Genomic DNA, 18920 nt, shown 5'->3' with positions numbered 1-18920 from the left:
TACTATAATAGACAATCACACACGACACAAAGATTACGTGGTTCATCTTTGCAGGCTATATCCATGGCCAAACCACCCTGAGAATCATCATTATCATAACAAGTTATTATATTGGCACACATCATATAGTCAACTAGTTATATAACCCATTAGCGCTAAACTTTAGAAACAATAAGACATATTACGAAGGGTTTACCTCTTCCTTTTTGTTGTTCTTCTTCTTCTTCCATAAACCTCCACCGCCATGGTTTTTTCAACATTAGACAAGAACCTGAAGATCCTCATGAATTCTAGCTTTTCCCATATGAACCCTAGAAACCCTAGATTGATCCCATACCCGCTCTTTGTACAAGTCATTGATCTCACATAGATTTTCCCTCATCACCAACCATTGTAGGACACAACTGTTATATCATAGCTCGGTTGAACCCACCAAGCGTTGGCATGTCAAGTTTGGTTGTCATATTTTAGTGAATCAAAACTCATGTTAAGAGTCGCTTGATTATGTACTAGATTCAACTTCGTATAGGTTAGATTGAAAGTATTAGGATATGAGACATTACAAGTATTGCGAAGTCTTGAAGATGTGAAGAAGCAAGGAGCTACAACGACAATAATCATCCTTCCGCTTGAGGTTAGTGATATTTGACTTGAACTGTTTCATTCCCTAACGTATCTTTCAAGTCGTGCATATTGAAAACAAAACTGCGAAGCATATTTAAACCCTAGATAGACATAGTATTAAGGAATACAATACGAGGTTTATTGCTTAACCATCAAACTTTGTAGATAAGACATCACCATAATCATTTGAATGTTATTGTGATTATGTATGGGTATGAGGTGAGGATTTCATCCTAGGGAACAATGTTTTACATGTGTTCTAAGGAAGTAAGTTCATAAACTTGTTTGTGAACCGAAAAGGAAATTACCAGGTGTTATTGGTTTTGTTATTCATTGCTTATCTTATGAACAACCAATATGTGTGATTGAGTATAACCGCTCACAACTTGTTTGTGTTCTAGGTAGAACTATTCACAAAGGCCTGACTTATGTATTGGTATGACTTTTATTAGTGAAACCGATCTTAAGTAATCATCTGAGATGGTATGATCGGGTTTGTGTTTTGTCTGACCAAATTTGGGAAAGGGGAACCGATCCTCATAAGAGGTGCAGTATATCACAAAGGAGAACCGATACTTGTATGGGGTGCGACAAGGTTTATAGCAGAAAGGGGAACCGATCTTATGAACATGTGCAACACGTTTTTAGGCAAAGGGGACCGATCCTATGGACATGTATAACACATATAAGTTATATACCATATATATGTGGGGAATCGATCCTAGTACCTAGTCAACCGAATTTTGGAAATCTAGTGTGACTATGCACAATACTCACATGGAGGTAGAACCAAAAATTTTTTTGGTAGAACCGTTAAACCCATGATTGTGATTGAATGTTTGTTTGATCAATCAATAGTTATTGAAAGTCATATGAACCAATTCTAAACTTGTATGGAAGTGTGGCAAATCGGTTTCAAGGTTGTAAGTGTGAAAGAGAACTTACAAGGTAAGGATGTCCACATACTTTGAACACGTATTGTGAATGCTTATTTCTTTAATTGGTCAAAGTTATTCCTTAATAGCTAAAGATAGAAAATCCCAGGATCGAAACATAAGTAAATTAAGAATCTTTTAATTAAGGTTACTAATTTCATTTTGTAGGGAAATACAAGAATTAGTAATGTGCATTTACAAATTAGATTTTTCGAGAGATTTCGATCATTATTTTTGGACAGAGCATTTCCAGGAATTATGGAAACCGAATTCGTGCTTTAATGAATATCTTGAGAATATTTTCGGTTTTGGAAATTCCTTGGTGTCCAAACTTCCTTGTCTATAAATACCTGAAGTTTGCCTTTCTAGCAAACTAATCATTCGTAACAACAGACTTCCTCTTTTGTTGTTGTTACTGGTGTAGCCGCCTATTCGGAGAGGAGAGTAACCTAATTAGGCGAAATCTCTTACGGCCGCTTAGTTTAAAGTCTTCTTTGGGATTGAGAAGCTCTAGCGTGTACTGTTGGTGGGAAACTAGACAATTGCGGTTTATCTTTTGTTTTCGATTGATTTGATTGACTAACGGTGGTTGGAATATGATTGCACCTAGTTTATTTATGCTTGAGAAACTTTTCTTCTGATATAAGATTCACTCAAACTAGTTCAGAGTTTCGACAGGGATCTTTAGACTGTTGTTAGTTCTGAAGACGATCTTGTGATAATCCATTGTTAACAGACTCGGTTCTGTGCGTGATTAATCACAAGAGATTCAAGTGATTGTGTGCAGGTTTATATTGAAGATCTAACAATATTTAAAGATGAAGAAGATATTGAAGATTTCTGATTTATGGGTTCATAATCTTTGGTGTGCACAATACTTGTTTCGGTAAAAGAGGATCCAATTAATAATCGGTTTATCCTTGTGGTAGATTGGATTGATTAATTGAGTAGATCGGCATCAACACAATTCTTTGGATTAAGAGTGTTGTTGGCTTAATCTTAAATGATTACTTTGGTAATTGAACATAAGATAGATCTAAGGACCTGACGAAGGAGTTTATGTTAAGATAAACAAAAGAGCCTTTGTCCAACTCATATCAATTGGTTGAAGAGAGTTGATACCAAACAGATTTGTTGTTCCTTTACTGTTTGGAATACGAACCAAAGAAATTGATCCAAGTAAGTGACTTATTTATAAGTTGGAGGCGTGGAAATACAGACGGAACTAGGTGAACTATAGGTCTAGTTGCTTGGTCTCAACTATACGAAGTTGGTGTAATTTTGTGTAGCAGCTTAATCTTGAGAGTATTCAATTCTGGACAAGGTCCCGGGGTTTTTCTGCATTTGCGGTTTCCTCGTTAACAAAATCTTACTGTGTCATTTACTTTATATTTTCGCATTATAATTGTTTTATTATAATTAAAGTAAATTACACAAACGTTAAATCCTATTTACTTGATAAGAAATCCTATTGTGTTTGGTTAAGTCCAAACCTTTGTATCAAGTAAACATACTTCGTTGTTGTATTGTCTCGATCTCGTATCCATGGACGATCACACGAAGTGTGAACCGATTAGTTGTATTGTCTCGACTCAGTCCATAGACAATCACTTTCGGAGAAAGGACTTATAGGTAGGAAAAGTTTTAGCTTGAGGTATATTTGGGTATCCTCACCTTTTCAATTGGTATCAGAGCAGGCAAACACGAAAAGATCTAACAATCTGTGTTTGGTGCGATCCAACCTATAGGAATGAACTCGAGTTCTCATGAATCAACTTTAGTTAACGTATGCCAAGATAATGAGAATAAGATCTCAAGGAAAACCAATGGAAATTGGTCTCAAAAGTATTTTCGTAAATCAAAGAAAAAGTCTTTGACTAATGACTTAATTGGGAGTCAGGTTACTGATCATAGAAGAATGAGTTCAAAACTCAAGAAAAATGTTTTGGATTCTACTCCAATTCCTAGTGAAAAATCTTCTGAAAAGAGATTCGATTCACTAGTCTGCCCAAGTTCCGAATTTCGAAATATGTTGGAAAGATTTTTCAAACATGTTGAAAAATATTCAGAAAAAGGAAAGATCATTGACAGTCTAGATGATGTCACGGAACTTATTATTCAACTAAATGTAAGAATATGTGAAGGAAAGCGAGAAACATTCAGTCTTCAAAATAATCTGGCAGATTATATGGAACAAAAACTGGCCTTGTGCAAGGAAGTTCATCATCAGACTACAGAGTGTGAAATCCTTACTCATTCGCTGGAGCATTCACAGATAAGGAATAAGGTCCTTATCGAGAAATTTCTTACTGTAAAATGTCAAGAGGTATATCTAAACAAATGTTTAGAAAAATACTTCCAACAAGGAAGGAATACCTTAAGAGGACGTATAGAATGTCTTGAACATGAGACATTAGCGTACTGCCGACTGGCAGATCTAGATCAGACGGGTTCAAGTTCAAAGAACATACTATCCTGGGCACAAGATGTAATTGAGGATATTGCATCTCGCAATTTTCCTAACCAAGAGGATGGGATCAAAACCCAAGAAAATGAACATGATAATGCTCCTAAGAAAAAGGATAAAGAATCTCCTTTAAAGGTTTTTGATGAGGAAGTTCCTCATCCTAATGCTTAATCGCTTTTAGAATGTGCATCCTTATATTTCCCAATCCTCGGATATAAGGAAGCACATATACCTGGGAAATCAGAATCCTATGAACATCTCTTATTCAATATAGAGAGAATACACAATCTACCTTAAGTATACTTTAATAATTCTTATGTGTAGAAAGGTTGTCTTACGACAACTTGTGTAAAGAGGATTTGAGTGGTTATTTTGAAGTATCTCTTGATACCGATTTTAGAAATAATCTCTTTGGAGAATATTGTGTTTCTGTAACACATTAGATGCGAAAATCATTTCAAATCTTGTCAAAATTATTTATTTAAGGCTGATATCTATGTTTGGAATGTGTTAAAGGTATTTCAAGTATTTGTACTCAACGTGTCTGAGAACTTATACAAAAGGATGTAAACTCAAACCAGATCTCAAGCACAACTTCTGAAAGCCTTGAGTGGAATGACTTCTAAGGAAAGTGTTCATCTTGATAATACCTTCAAGAAATCTGGATGTGAAAATATTGATAATGAAAAGGAAGATATGATTCATCTCCTTGTCCAAAACAGTTTGGATGCTAAGGTTGATATTATCAATCTTCGACAAGTCCTCCTCAGTACCATCGAAACTCATCATAGACAGACAGCATTACTAAGAACTATTATCCGTAACCAAAGGAAACTGATTAAACTTGGAATCGGTAATAGAGAGTATGCTCGGAATATTAATCGAAAGGTTAATGATTTAGCATGTGAACATAACCAAGGTACTGTGTGCAGAATCTGAGATATCAGTCGAGATGCTGTTGATGAAGATCCTGAAAAATTTGAGGAAATTGAAGATGATCTTTGAAAACACCTATCTGGAGGTTAATAGAGATTAAGTTTTTTTCCGTTTTACTTAATCTAGAAAAATAGACATCAATTTTTGATTTCTTTCATTGATTGTATTGGTCTATTATAAATAAAATTATTTGATTGGTAATTTTTCTTGTGATAGTTTTCGATTTACATAGCATGTGCTTGAATGCTTTTATCTTATTGCTATGTATGTTTATGGGATGTTTGATTTCGGTTTTACTACCTTAATATTCGATCTCATATATTGTGAACCCTTGTGGTTTGGGTGACTTTTTGGTATAGCAGGATTAAGTTCTAGTCCATGTTGGTAGGATCTATCAAAGAATCATGAGGGGTTCTGGTAGAAACAATATGTGAAAAAGTCACAATATGTTGAATCGGTTTTGGTTTAGCATAAAATCATATGTGTTTCGACGGTTTTCAATTTTTTCTTGCAATTGTTAAAACCGATTTTCAACCTTTCTCTGGTAAAGGTTGGTTGTTGTTATTATTTTGTTCTTGCATAAGGATGACAACATGATGATATTTCGATATCAATTCTCCCTGGACGAAGATGCAATCATATTGGAGAAGTGGATGCAAAATTTGAGGTAAAAATCTTGTTAGTTAATTGTTTTCCTGTTTAAGAAAAGCCTGAGTTTATTTCATATATATTTATTGCTTTTGCTTAACAAAATTTCAGTACAATTGATGTTTATTCCATGATGTGTGTGTGGATGTGTGTGATTCAATTGGTTCCTGTTAAGAAAAACTATCGTTATCTTGTTTTATTGTTTGGTATCAATTGCTTAGGCTTACAAGATTTCGGTGCAATTGCGGTGTTTTTAATGTCTATGTTGTTTCAATTTCTTCCGGTTGAGGTGAATAATTATGCAAGTTGATTTATTTGGTTTGTATGTTAGACTTATCGAAGTGAGGTTTCGGTTATTCAAGTCTAATCGAATGCCTTAACAAGAAATGCTAGTTAACTAACCTAGTACTTGCCTTGTTTAAAATTGAAAGGTCTAAGTTTATGGATAATTATAACCTAATGAGAAAAATAGAGTTATCTTTATTTTGGTCTTATCGAATTAAGCGATTTTTTTTTGAACAATCGGTTTAACAAAGGGACTAAGGTGCTTAGTTGATTTTTGTTTTGCTAAACTAAATTGGAAAAATTGTTTCGGACAATTGTTTCCTTGGTAACATATCAAAATAAAACTACTTGTAGTTTCGGCATTGATATTGGTTATCAGAACATGATGTGTGGAACCCTCGTGCCTAACTCTACATATTGCAAGTCTATTTTGAGATTTGTAAGTTTCTTTTCGTGTTGTCCTTTATTTTTTCGTTTCTTTGTCATTTTATGACAAAAAGGGGGAGAAATATATGGAGTAAACAAGTGATACAGGCATTGATTTTATATTGATTGGTATCGCTAAGGAAAAGAACATTGGTGCTTAAACGTTTTATCTAAACGAAAGAGTGAAAGTACAGACTAAGGGGGAGTAACATGTCATATGAATTGGTATAACAAAGACGTGTGGATTGAATATCTACCTATCTTCCTTAGGGGGAGTATTTGCTTCGTTATATAATGTTAACAGCGGCATTTTCAAGGATTGAATGTAAGCAGTTTATTGTGCTGTTGAATTCGGGAATCAAGCGAATGTGTAATGAATTCTTGTAATTTTTTTATCCATATGATGTAAGAGTTTTGTCAGTAAAATTGACAAAGGGGGAGATTGTTAGAGCATAGATCGGTTGAACCCACCAAGCGTTGGTATGTCAAGTTTGGTTGTCATATTTTAGTGAATCAAAACTCATGTTAAGAGTCGCTCGATTATGTACTAGAGTCAACTTCGTATAGGTTAGCTTGAAAGTATTAGGATATGAGACATTACAAGTATTACGAAGTCTTGAAGATATGAAGAGGCAAGGAGCTACAACGACAAACAATCATCCTTCCACTTGAGGTTAGTGATATTTTACTTGAACTGTTTCATTCCCTAACGTATCCTTCAAGTCGTGCATATTGAAAACAAAACTGCGAAGCATATTTGAACTCTAGATATACATAGTATTAAGGAATACAATACGAGGTTTATTGCTTAAACAATAAACTTTGTAGATAAGACATCGCTATAATCATTTGAATGCTATTGTGATTATGTATGGGTATGAGGTGAGGATTTCATCCTAGGGAACAATGCTTTACATGTATTCTAAGGAAGTAAGTTCATAAACTTGTTTGTGAACCGAAAAGAAAAATGCCTGGTGTTATTGGTATTGTTATTCATTGCTTATCTTATGAACAACCAATATGTGTGATTGAGTATAACCGCTCACAACTTGTTTGTGTTCTAGGTAGAACTATTCACAAAGGCTTTACTCATGTATTGGTATGAATTTTATTAGTGAAACCGATCTTAAGTAATCATCTGAGATGGTATGATCGGGTTTGTGTTTTTTCTGACCAAATTTGGGAAAGGGGAACCGATCCTAGTAAGAGGTGAAGTACATCACAAAGGAGAACCGATCCCTGTATGGGGTGCAACAAGGTTTATAGCAGAAAGGGGGACCGATCCTATGAACATGTGAAACACGTTTTTAGGCAAAGGGGAACCGATCTTATGGACATGCGCAACACATATAAGTTATATATGTGGGGAACCGATCCTAGTACCTAGTCAACCAAATTTTGGAAAGTTAGTGTGACTATGCACAGTACTCACATGGAGGTAGAACCGACACTTGTTTTGGTAGAACCGTTAAACCCATGATTGTGATTGAATGTTTGTTTGATCAATCACATAGTTCTGGAAAGTCATATGAACCAATTCTAAACTTGTTTGGAAGTGTGGAAAATCGGTTTCAAGTTTGTAAGTGTGAAAGAGAACTTACAAAGTAAAGATGTCGACATACTTTAAACACGTGCTGTGAATGTTTATTTCTTTAATTGTTCAAAGTTATTCTTTAATAGCTAAAGAAAGAAAATCCCATGATCGAAACATAAAGTTAAGAATATTTTAATTAAGGTTATTAATTTCATTTTGTAGGGAAATACAAGAATTAGTAATGTGTATTTACTAATTAGATTTTCCGATAACTTTCGATCATTATTTTTGGACAGAGCATTTTCAGGAATTATGGAAACCGAATTTGTGCTTTAATGAATATCTTCAGAATATTTTCGGTTTTGGAAATTCCTTGGTGTCCAAACTTCCTTGTCTATAAATACTTGAAGTTTGCCTTTCTAGTAAACTAATCCTTCGTAACAACAAACTTCCTCTTTTGTTGTTGTTACTGGTGTAGCCGCCTATTCGGAGAGGAGAGTAACCTAATTAGGCAAAATCTCTTACGGTTGCTCAGTTTAAAGTCTTCTTTGGGATTGAGAAGTTCTAGCGTGTACCGTTGGTGGGAAACTAGATATTGCGGTTTATCTTTTTCGATTGATTTGATTGACTAACGGTGGTTGAAATCTGATTGCACCTAGTTTGTTTATGCTTTGAGAATCTTCTCTTCTAATATAATATTCATTCAAACTAGTTCAGAGTTTCGACAGGGATCTTTAGACTGTTGTTAGTTCTAAAGACGATCTTGTGATAATCCATTGTTAACAGACTCCGTTCTGTGCGTGATTGATCACAAGAGATTCGAGTGATTGTGTGCAGGTTTATATTGAAGATCTAAGAAGATTTGAAGACGAAGAAGATATTGAAGATTTCTGATTTGTGGGTTCATAATCTTTGGTGTGCACAATACTTGTTTCGGTAAAAGAGGATCCAATTAATAATTGGTTTATCTTTGTGGTAGATTGGATTGATTAATTGAGTAAATCGGCATCAACACAATTCTTTGGATTAAGAGTGTTGTTGGCTTAATCTTAAACGATTACTTCGGTAATTGTCCATAAGATAGATCTAAGGATCTGACGAAGGAGTTTATGTTAAGATAAACAGAAGAGCCTTTGTCCAACTCATATCAATTGGTTGAAGAGAGTTGATACCAAACAGATTTGTTGTTTCTTTACTGTTTGGAATACGAACCAAAGGAATTGATCAAAGTACGTGACTTATTTATAAGTTGGAGGCGTGGGAATACAAACATAACTATAGGTTTAGTTGCTTGGTCTCAACTATACGAAGTTGGTGTAATTTTGTGTAGCGGCTTAATTTTGAGAGTATTCAATTCTGGACAAAGTCCCGGGGTTTTTCTGCATTTGCGGTTTCCTCGTTAACAAAATCTTGCTGTGTCATTTACTTTATATTTCCGCATTATAATTGTTTTATTAATTAAAGTAAATTACACTAACGTTAATTCCTATTTACTTGATAAGCAATCCTACTGTGTTTGGTTAAGTCCGAACCTTTGTATCAAGTAAGCATGCTTCGTTGTTGTATTGTCTCGATCTCGTATCCATTGACGATCACACGAAGTGTGAACCGATTAGTTGTATTGTCTCGACTCACTCCATAGACAAACACTTTCGGAGAAAGGACTTATAGGTAGGAAAAGTTTTAGCTTGAGGTATATTTTGGTACCCTCGCCTTTTCAACAACGGTTGTGACCCGAGCACTCTCACAAAGATAGGATTCTATAAGAGAATGGATTTCTATTCAAAATATAATCCCTCTTATATAGTAGACAAATCCTTGCTCCCCAAGTCTTAAAACTCCTAAAAATAGACTCACACCTTAATTAGGAAATCCTAAACTAGGAAACCACATAATTTGGGAAACACCCAAGTTACGTTCCGGTAAATTCCGGAATCTTCACGGAACAAAACCTCAACAGAGACAACCTCAAAACATCTAAGAAACTCAAAAACAAACAATATCGGGCCATAATGATATGAAACTAACAAGAAAACAATGAATTAGAGCATCAAGCTAGTGAAATAATGCACCTATCATGTAACCACATGATATATTCTTGGTTTATATGTTTAAAAAAACATTAAATGGTTATCTTTTCTATAAAAATCTTGTTTTAAGAAACAATGCACATACTCGTAGATATAATTTTTAAATTCAAACGAAAACTAACAAGGAATTTATGAACATGACGGTTAATTGATGGATACTGTGCAATTTGTTTGGGCCTTTGGAGTACCAATTACATGGTGATGGATGCTTTTTCTTAAATGGATTTTGGTACCTAGACTATTAATTGTTAGCAAAATATCTAAGTACATGTGGAAGCATCTCAGAAGGAGGGCTATAAAAGTAAGGAAGGAAGAAGTACCGGATTGGAACTCCATGTTCAACATTCATTCAAGATATCTACCACCAGTAAAGGATATGAAGACACGTGGAAAATAGAAGAGAGGATGAGCGACTGAGTTTGAAAATGGAGACAAAACACTTAATGCAACTGGTAAAGAGCAGAGAAGGAGAGTGATAAGCACGTAAGTGCGATACATTTACACCCATAACTGCATTAGCTAGGACTCATTATTTTACTAATAATATTGTTTTAAGGCTTTTGTAGGAAATAAAAGTAAATCTGGTAACCCGAAGAATAAAACGGCTGAAATTAGATTTATGCGCGTATTTGACCAATCAGAGCCGGTCAAAGAAATATGGACGGTCGTGGCTAATGGAATGATATTAGGCTTCGAAGTAATTGGGCATAATATTTTGTTCATGGTGGAATTACAAGAATATGGCGGCATTAATTAACTTCATTTATACTTACTATACTGGTTTAGTTTCCATTTCATTTCTTTGGTGGATTATACAATGCATAGAATGTGATTTACTACTGAGCACTAAATGTGGAAGATCTTTGAAGAGAGTATATAAAGAAATGGAAAAAGTCACGTGAAAGATTTTTTGAGATATGATTCAAATGGGTAAAATGACGACAAAATATATATACATTCCTTATTTATGATATTTTGGATGTGTAATAATATCTTTGGACTTTTGGGAAGTAGACAGTGGTTACATAATTGGAGTGTCAACCATGTAACAAAGGGTTCCCGATACGGTCTCGGCTGGTTGATTGGACGGTGGTATTGGGCCAGCATATTTTGCGAGGAGGAGATATATAGAGGAGGGAAAGGACTGTTACCGGTGACGACGGAAATGGTTTAATTTCTTATTATCTTGTAATTTATTTTAATGGGTTTTGAGAAACCCATCGCAATGTTCCAATAATTTTGTAGCCAGGGTTTTATGGAGAAAACTACTTTAAAGCATAAACCATTATGAATTAAATTGGAATTAATTTGGTATTAGGCTATGTGAATTGAATTTTTGAAATCCAATAATTATGGTTTATTGATTTTATGAAGAATATATATTATTGCTGAATAGTGTTCCAATTTTATTTGCCATAAGTATTTGATAATTCATGCTTAGGTTAAATCATTTGATGGATTATGCTTAGACGAAACAAATATTAATTGTGAACCCATAAATTATATTTCATAATTTCCATGTCATTATAATTTGATAGTCCATACTTTGGAAACTCTGATGGGTTATGCTTAGGAGATGCATGTTTGTTATCGAAATACATAATTTTGGAATTTGAATTCTTTTCGGTGCGGAATTATAAATAGTAGTGGAGTCCATAGATCTTGGTTACCATCTCTCTTATTATATTTTGGTTAGCTTAGTTATTATTTTCTTCTTTAAGTTCATTTTTCTAAAACCCCAAAGTATTCTTCTTGGTTAGTTTTATTAGAGATATTGATTAGAATATTTCTACCGCTCCCTGTGGCTTCGACCCGTACTTTCCTCTGTCTACTAGTTAGACACCGTGCGATTGCGGTTGGTTATATATAGGGTTTCCCGGAATCCTATCAGAGAGTAAGGTGAGACCCGATTACTTGGATACTTTTTTTAAGCATTACTTGGATACTAGTGAGACGAACCAATATCATGAGCAGTATAGGATCGTAGGATCGGGGATGGAATAACATATCGGGTCCTGGCCTCCCGATGAAAATATAACAAATGAAAGATAAACATCCTTTGGACTGTGATTTTGGTTGTATTAATATTTGTGCCTATGAATCAGGGCGAAACTAGTGAGAGAGGTGTTGATAATTTTTAAGAAAAAAAAGTGTATGCAAAGAGATTGAGGAGCTCTTGAGCTGATAAAATCTCAAGAAATTTTGTAACCCCTCGTCTAAATAAGAACCAACAATTTTTCTTCTACGGAAATATATGATCATATCGGACCATGTGAGCGTTGGGTGTTATTTACATCTTTATAGTTCTTATAGTAATTTATTTGTTTTATTGATAAATGCTCATAGCTTGAATGGTATGAACCGTGATTTTTAAAAGTGTACGCTTCATGTTTCGAAGTGTACGCTTTTCTTCAAGAGTTTTGAAGAAGCGTTCCGAATCGTAGTTTGGAAGTGAATCTTCCGTGAATCAGAAAATTCCTTTAATTGATGGCGACTCTTGATTAAGGCAATGCATTTCCCCCATATCCAACTTACCTGAAGTAGAGTGAACTATTACGCCACGCTTCTGTTTCTAAAAATAACTGGACTTGTATTATATTTATATAAATATTATCTTTCTTAATATTATAATTAGTAATAACAATTAATGTTATTTATAAGAAAGCATCTGCTTTAAACATCACTATGAATCAACCCTTCAACTTTAACATATACATCACTTCTTAAAAATGAAAAAACATCCGTTATTAAAAATGAAAAACGAGTCGTGATTAGCTTCACGCTTTCAATACCTTCGTATGAACCCTAGTTAGTAAGTTCGCGAATGATTCGCGAATCATTCGCGAATTTTTCCGTATCACGAATTTTACCGTCTTATTCGCGTACGTTCGCAATTCCGAACCCAAGTCGCGTATTATGTGGCATTCCCGGATTATTCGCGAATCGTTCACGAATTTTACGTATCCCGAGTAATACGTCCGTTTAATTCGCCATAAATTCTTTAGCTTTTACTTTTCAAAGACCCCACTTTTTGGGCTTTACTGCCTCCCGAGCATACACGACCGAATATTAGACGTGTTGTAATTTTTATGAAACAAAAACGACTGAAGAGATTTGAAGGTGAAGGTGAGAGAGATCTCAAACTCACTAACCAAGCATCTAAACCACCATACGACGTCCTTTTGGATAACTAATGTTGTATATATTATTAATATCATCATATTAAGTTTATTTTTTTCTTTAAATAACTCACACATATGCATAAAAATTGGTCTATGATCTTATAAATACAAATTATTTGTTATATATAGATACCGAATTTTCAGAGCCGAACTCACATTTATAAATCGAATTATACACGTATGTATGCCGTTCCGAATTACTAACGAATCATTTCCCGTTGACCGAATCTGAATTTTACAAAACCGTATAATACTCGTACGTTTGCCGTTCCGTACGTTTGCCGAATCCCGAATTGCTAACTAGGGTATGAACACACTATAGCAGCTTAGTGACAGATGTTATTCAAAATTCAAACATTTATTTTTCAACCCAATCAAAAGTAGATTTAAAAGTAAAGAGGATTTGGACTCCACTTGCCATCCATCAAAAAGAAACTTAGCTCTTAGTCATCTTCTGTCTGTTGTGTCGGCCTTCGCCCTACCAACTTGCATCTCTGCGTGCATAAATAAGATGTTGCGTACGTATATATATAAAAAAATTATATAGCAAGTTCTTAAGAATCTAAAATTATTATAAAGTACATGTGGAAATATTCTGAACATAAGAATAAAAATAAATGAATCAGAAAATGGTATTAAATATTCATTTCTTTTGGTTGTTGTCTTATAGTATTAACAGCACCTCTGCAAGTTGCCATATAAAGACATCTTTCATGGACATTTCCTATCTAATTCCACCAAGTTTTTCAAACAATAACATACTATACACATTAAGAAACAGAAAAAACTAAATGCTATAAAGCTCCTACAACACACTGTTTCTTACAATGATACTCTGCAGAAGATGACAATGACTTATCAACTTGATCATTTTCTCTCATCCTTTTACTACTATTGCAGCTATCCATAACAACAACAGGCAGTTTAAAAATGTTAACCCCAAATAACCTAACCACTTGTTGCCCACCTTGTACTACTGGGTTATTAACACTTAATACTTCTTGAGTTAAACCCGTCATGATTTCTGCGGGAACAGGATTAACGCTATTAATCCTTGGCTTCCAGTCGATGTAAAGCTGTTTGTCTTGCCCGGTTGATCTTTGAAAACTAACGATGTACCCAGCTTTCAGACCTTTCTCCTTCACAAATCGACTCCAACCTTTTGTAAGAACGTAACTTTGGCTGCTGTTCCAATACGAATACCTAAACCTCCAAACTTTCCCTTCATTATCCTCAAAATTCAGTAAAACACCCTTGGAAATGGTTCCGATTTCTAGAGGAAAATATTTCTCGGCATGTTGTTTAGGTATAACTAGACGGTTTAGCTTACCAACATCACTTGGTGTTACTGCCTTTTCGAATAAATGACTACGAGCTTTCATTAATAGAACTGGGTCTAATCCTAATCCTAATCCTGTTCCGTTGGAACCCGAATATCTTCCGCTTGCATTTTCTGAAACAGTACTAGTGGAATTACGTTTACTATGCTCTAGTTCATCGCTATATGTATGTTTACGCAACATATCAACGATCTCAGCTTTGGAGCGAGAATTCAAGAAAATGTATTCGATGTTATCTTCTTCCAAAACATTCATTTTAAAATTTGTGACGGCATCTCGACCGCGAAACCTCTGTACAGCGATATCATAAGCTTTAGCAGCTTCCTGTTCTTCATTAAAAGTCCCTAACCACACCCTCTGATGCTTTTCGTATATCTGGGCACCCCATCTACCATTTGGCTGAGGAACTACTCCTTTGAATTGGGATGAAGGCAGTTTACGAGATTCTGCCTCAGCCCCGCTTTCGGAATCTACAACAACACTTGTTCCACTACCCATTCGGCATAGTTTCGTAGAAGAATTCTTGTCTGATGATGAATCGAGCTTTGTCGTATTCGGAGATAAGGAAACTGAATCTGTAGTACTTGTTCCCTCATCTATGCAACAACTATTCTCCATCTTCTGTTAGTTGGGGAAAAAAATCAAACAGTTTGTGTTCAAGAGACAGAATGAGGAACTTTAAACGAAAGATGTGGAAAATAAAGAAATATATTTGTGTCTGAAATAGAGAACAGAAAGGAGGAGGAGGCTGCTAAGATGAATTGAAGAGGCTGAAGGTTTGAGATTTGTATATATAGGGAGGAAACTAAACTAAGTGAGCAACCAGCAATAGGATTATTTTAAGCTAATATAAAATGAGATATGGGTTTGGTGTTGGTATAGGTGTGGGTCAACTGGAGAAGAGAAGAGGGAGGGGAGGATGGTGGGGAGGAAGATTCATGGCTGAATGAATGGGAGATGTGGGGTTGGGTCTATTATAGTTTTAGTTTTAGTAATAAGAAAATTTAAAAATTAAATGCTGGGGGTTATGTTATGTGTTGTTGGGCCCACACACAAAAGAGCAAGTTGATGAAGATTCACATGAGTATTGTAGACTTTTTTATTATGAGAGATTTTAAGTTCATCCCCCATGAATTTTGCTGCTTCCGCAATGATGAGTCTGACCGTCGTCATCAGCATGGTCCTCTCCTCCCATCCTGTTTTTACAGGGCTGTTAATGGGGTATCATTTTGCCCGGGGGTGTACCAATCTAAACGTAAATATGTTTTTTTATCCAATATATATATTGGGATATCCCAAACAAAACGGTACCCCCATTAGCAGACTTGTGTTTGTATCCCTCTCTGATGGCCTCTTTTTTCTTTAGGTCTTAAGATGTTTTTTTTTTTGCACAATATTGTTATCAGAGGGCGTCATTAGCGAGGAGGGTTTCAATATTCATGTACGATAGAAGATTTTTTAGCTTGTTTTATATGATTAAAAAAGTTAAATCTTATATTTGTCTCTATCATGTTTCTAATAGCAAGCGGTATGAACAACCAAGGTTTAAGTGTGAAGGGTTTTTGACGAAGTTTTGGGAAAAGACAATTACGATGGGGCTTGATGATAAGTACGGACACTCAACACGTAGCCAAAAATATTTGGCGGATAGAGTCACAGTTTGTTCTTGATTGGGTCAGACATTCGATATCCGTAATTCGCTTCAGTTTATATATGAAAACACACATTTTTCACTGATAACATTCAACGTGGAAGATTTTTTCTTGATATTTAAACTTCATGTAAACCACAATAACAAATTTACAGGAGATAAGTAGTTCTGTTGGTTGCCCTTATTTCATTCAGAGTGATTGAAATATTGGTATCACCCAATATACTATGTTCCTGTGATATCACTACACGATTAACATCAGATTTAAGTTCATCATATCTATCAAAAGAACTGAAAAAGGTAGTTAGGCATAACTATCCATTGTAGTTTATGATAATTCTGCTTACATGCCCCTTTACCCATGCATTGCATCAGCTGCCTGATTATTCACCCTATGAGTAAACATGAAACCCGTAATATTCCTTAACGACTCCAGTATCTTCTCAGCTTCACTGGCGATTGCTTGATTTCTCCGTTGTACCATGTTGTTTCTTCCTGATGAAAAATTCATAATTCTCTGAAAATCCCCTTCAATCTAGGAACCTTGAAGCTTCATGCCTTTTGCCTATATTGTAGCTCCAAGTAGTGCTAGAGATTCTGCCTCTTTAGGGTTGGTTGCAGTAAAGGTCCCAGATCTAGCTGTGATAGCTTCACCTATAACATTACGAAAAATTAGTATGTATCCTGAATTGACCAGTTTACTTTTCCAAGATACAACAAAATTCGGTTTAAAATGGTCCGCATGAGGTGTTGTCCATCCCTGTAGATGGTTGAAACTAGAATTACAATTTCCAAATTTGGTACTAGTCAATTGATGAGTAGTATCCACGTTACAAAGATCTGAATCATTTACTGGAGGAGACCAAAAGTTAAGATGTCTTTGTATAGCTAATGAGGTTTGGAGACTAGTGTTGGCTTTATTTTTGGATATATCTTCTTGCATCTCTCTTTCCAGATAAACCAACACTTTGTAGCCATCACCTCAATAACTATGTTATCTACAACTCTACTCACACTTATACCTGCAATCCAATTTGAATATAGTTCCAAGAAAGAAGAATATGTAGTCATATTATTGTTCATATTTATCACTGGAGGCAACATCCATACTGATTTAGCATAATTATTCTCAAAGAAAAGATGTTTTAATGATTCACATGGATGATTACAGAACATACAATTTATGTCGATATCCATAACAATGTATCCTAATTTTTTCATATTTGGTAATTCATTATGAATGCATTTCCACGAAAAAACTTTAATTCTTTGTGGTATGTTAAGTTTCCAACAAAAAAAATACATAAGGTAGCAACCTGACAGATATTTGAAACTACAATTGAATTGTCATCTACAACAGGATTCTGTAATTTATTATAGAAAGATTTAACCGTAAATTTCCTGTTACGAGTTAATAACCATCTTAATTTATCTGCTTTTAACATGCCTTGTTTATATGTAAAGATTCTTATTTCTAAGAATTATCATCTATGATAGTAGGGAAGTTATTTATAACTTTCCTTGAATGCCACTTCTTTGTTTCTGAGTCAATTAGCTGAGATGCAAGTGTTAATGAATTACTTCTAAGTCGTTTAACGCAAAAAGAATAAGCTGGGAAATGTTGAAATAATGTTTAATACAATAAAGATTAAGTTATGTGAATAAAAAATTAAATTAACTTTTAAAAAATAACTACACAAATTATTATAGTACAAATTATAAATTAAATTTGAAATAAGAGCAAACAAATGAACGTGTTAGATCAATCGGTAACAAAATTAAAAAAATATCGAGAATGTGCACCAAAACCCATCCTTGCAAGAATTTGTTGTCGTATGAATCGATATTAGGCTCTAGTTATAGGAGAAAGATTTGAAACATCCTTATCCATGATTGTTTTATCTTTTATATCTTGTTTTTGACGAGCCATATGTCCTTGTGTTTTGACGTAACTCTGAAATAATTTGACACTACGTCCATTACTTTTTTTTTTCTTTCATAGAAAATAATTCAAAAAGTTTAGAACCACCATCATTCATGATTGGATATTGAGTTAAGGTATCGTGTATATAATGAATGTGAGTGGTTGTTGATGGCTTCTCTTGGATGATCTCCTCTTTGATTGGGACGCTTGCGAAGTGACGGTATTTGTTATAGGAGGATTTGTTAACAACAATTGTCTAATAGATTGATTTAGGTTTTTAAGTGGAATATCCATGGGAAAAATGTTTAAATTCAGACTTTGGTCAGAGTTAGTAACTTGGGTCACATGAAAAGAAGTTGAACGCATATCTGGGTTAAAAGCTAGGTACGAGAAGGGAAGTGGTTGCACTTTTGTTAGAAATTGGTTTGTTGCGTTGAGAGGGATAGGAGGGGTTGGACATGAATTTTAACGTATGTTATGGACTTTGGTTTCAAATTGTCTTACAGTTTCATCATCAGTCATGTTCGGTTCTTATTGACTTGAACGTTAATATCCCTAAAAAATGTCCCTTAGCATTATATGACATTCAATAAAAAAACAAACTAAGACTAACAAATAAAGACAAAAATAAAAGAAATTAGATAAAAAAAAAGTAGGTATCTTACAAAAAAATTACAATAAGTTCGAATTCATTTGTGAATCTTAGTGACACAATGAACAAAATTCTTCATATCAACCTTTATTGTACCAGATCCACATCTAATTCAACCTAGAAGACGTCTATTGGGATTTTTACCACCCAAAATGATAAATCTATCAAAAATAGGAGGTGGGAAATTTGGTATTCCCGTTTTTTAAATTTCCATATATTTTATTTT

At 34.5% G+C, this 18920-nt stretch overlaps 1 protein-coding gene across 1 annotated transcript; it reads right to left on the bottom strand.

The window, feature by feature from the left end:
- Positions 1-13745: 13745 nt before the first annotated feature.
- Positions 13746-15402, bottom strand: LOC113303045 (AP2/ERF and B3 domain-containing transcription factor RAV1-like). Its single transcript, XM_026552032.1, has one exon. It carries the CDS (start codon positions 15083-15085, stop codon positions 13922-13924), a length of 1164 nt encoding a protein of 387 aa, XP_026407817.1. The 5' UTR covers positions 15086-15402; the 3' UTR covers positions 13746-13921.
- Between the last annotated feature and the right edge of the window lie 3518 nt (positions 15403-18920).

Source organism: Papaver somniferum, chromosome 8 (assembly GCF_003573695.1).
Source record: "Papaver somniferum cultivar HN1 chromosome 8, ASM357369v1, whole genome shotgun sequence".
Taxonomy (NCBI): Eukaryota; Viridiplantae; Streptophyta; class Magnoliopsida; order Ranunculales; family Papaveraceae; genus Papaver; species Papaver somniferum.
Note: the sequence above shows the minus strand (reverse complement) of the source record. Positions and strands in the feature narration are given on the sequence as shown.

Coding starts and splice junctions, on each gene's coding strand:
- LOC113303045 (XM_026552032.1), bottom strand. CDS start 15,085: ATGGAGAATAGTTGTTGCATAGATGAGGGAACAAGTACTACAGATTCA.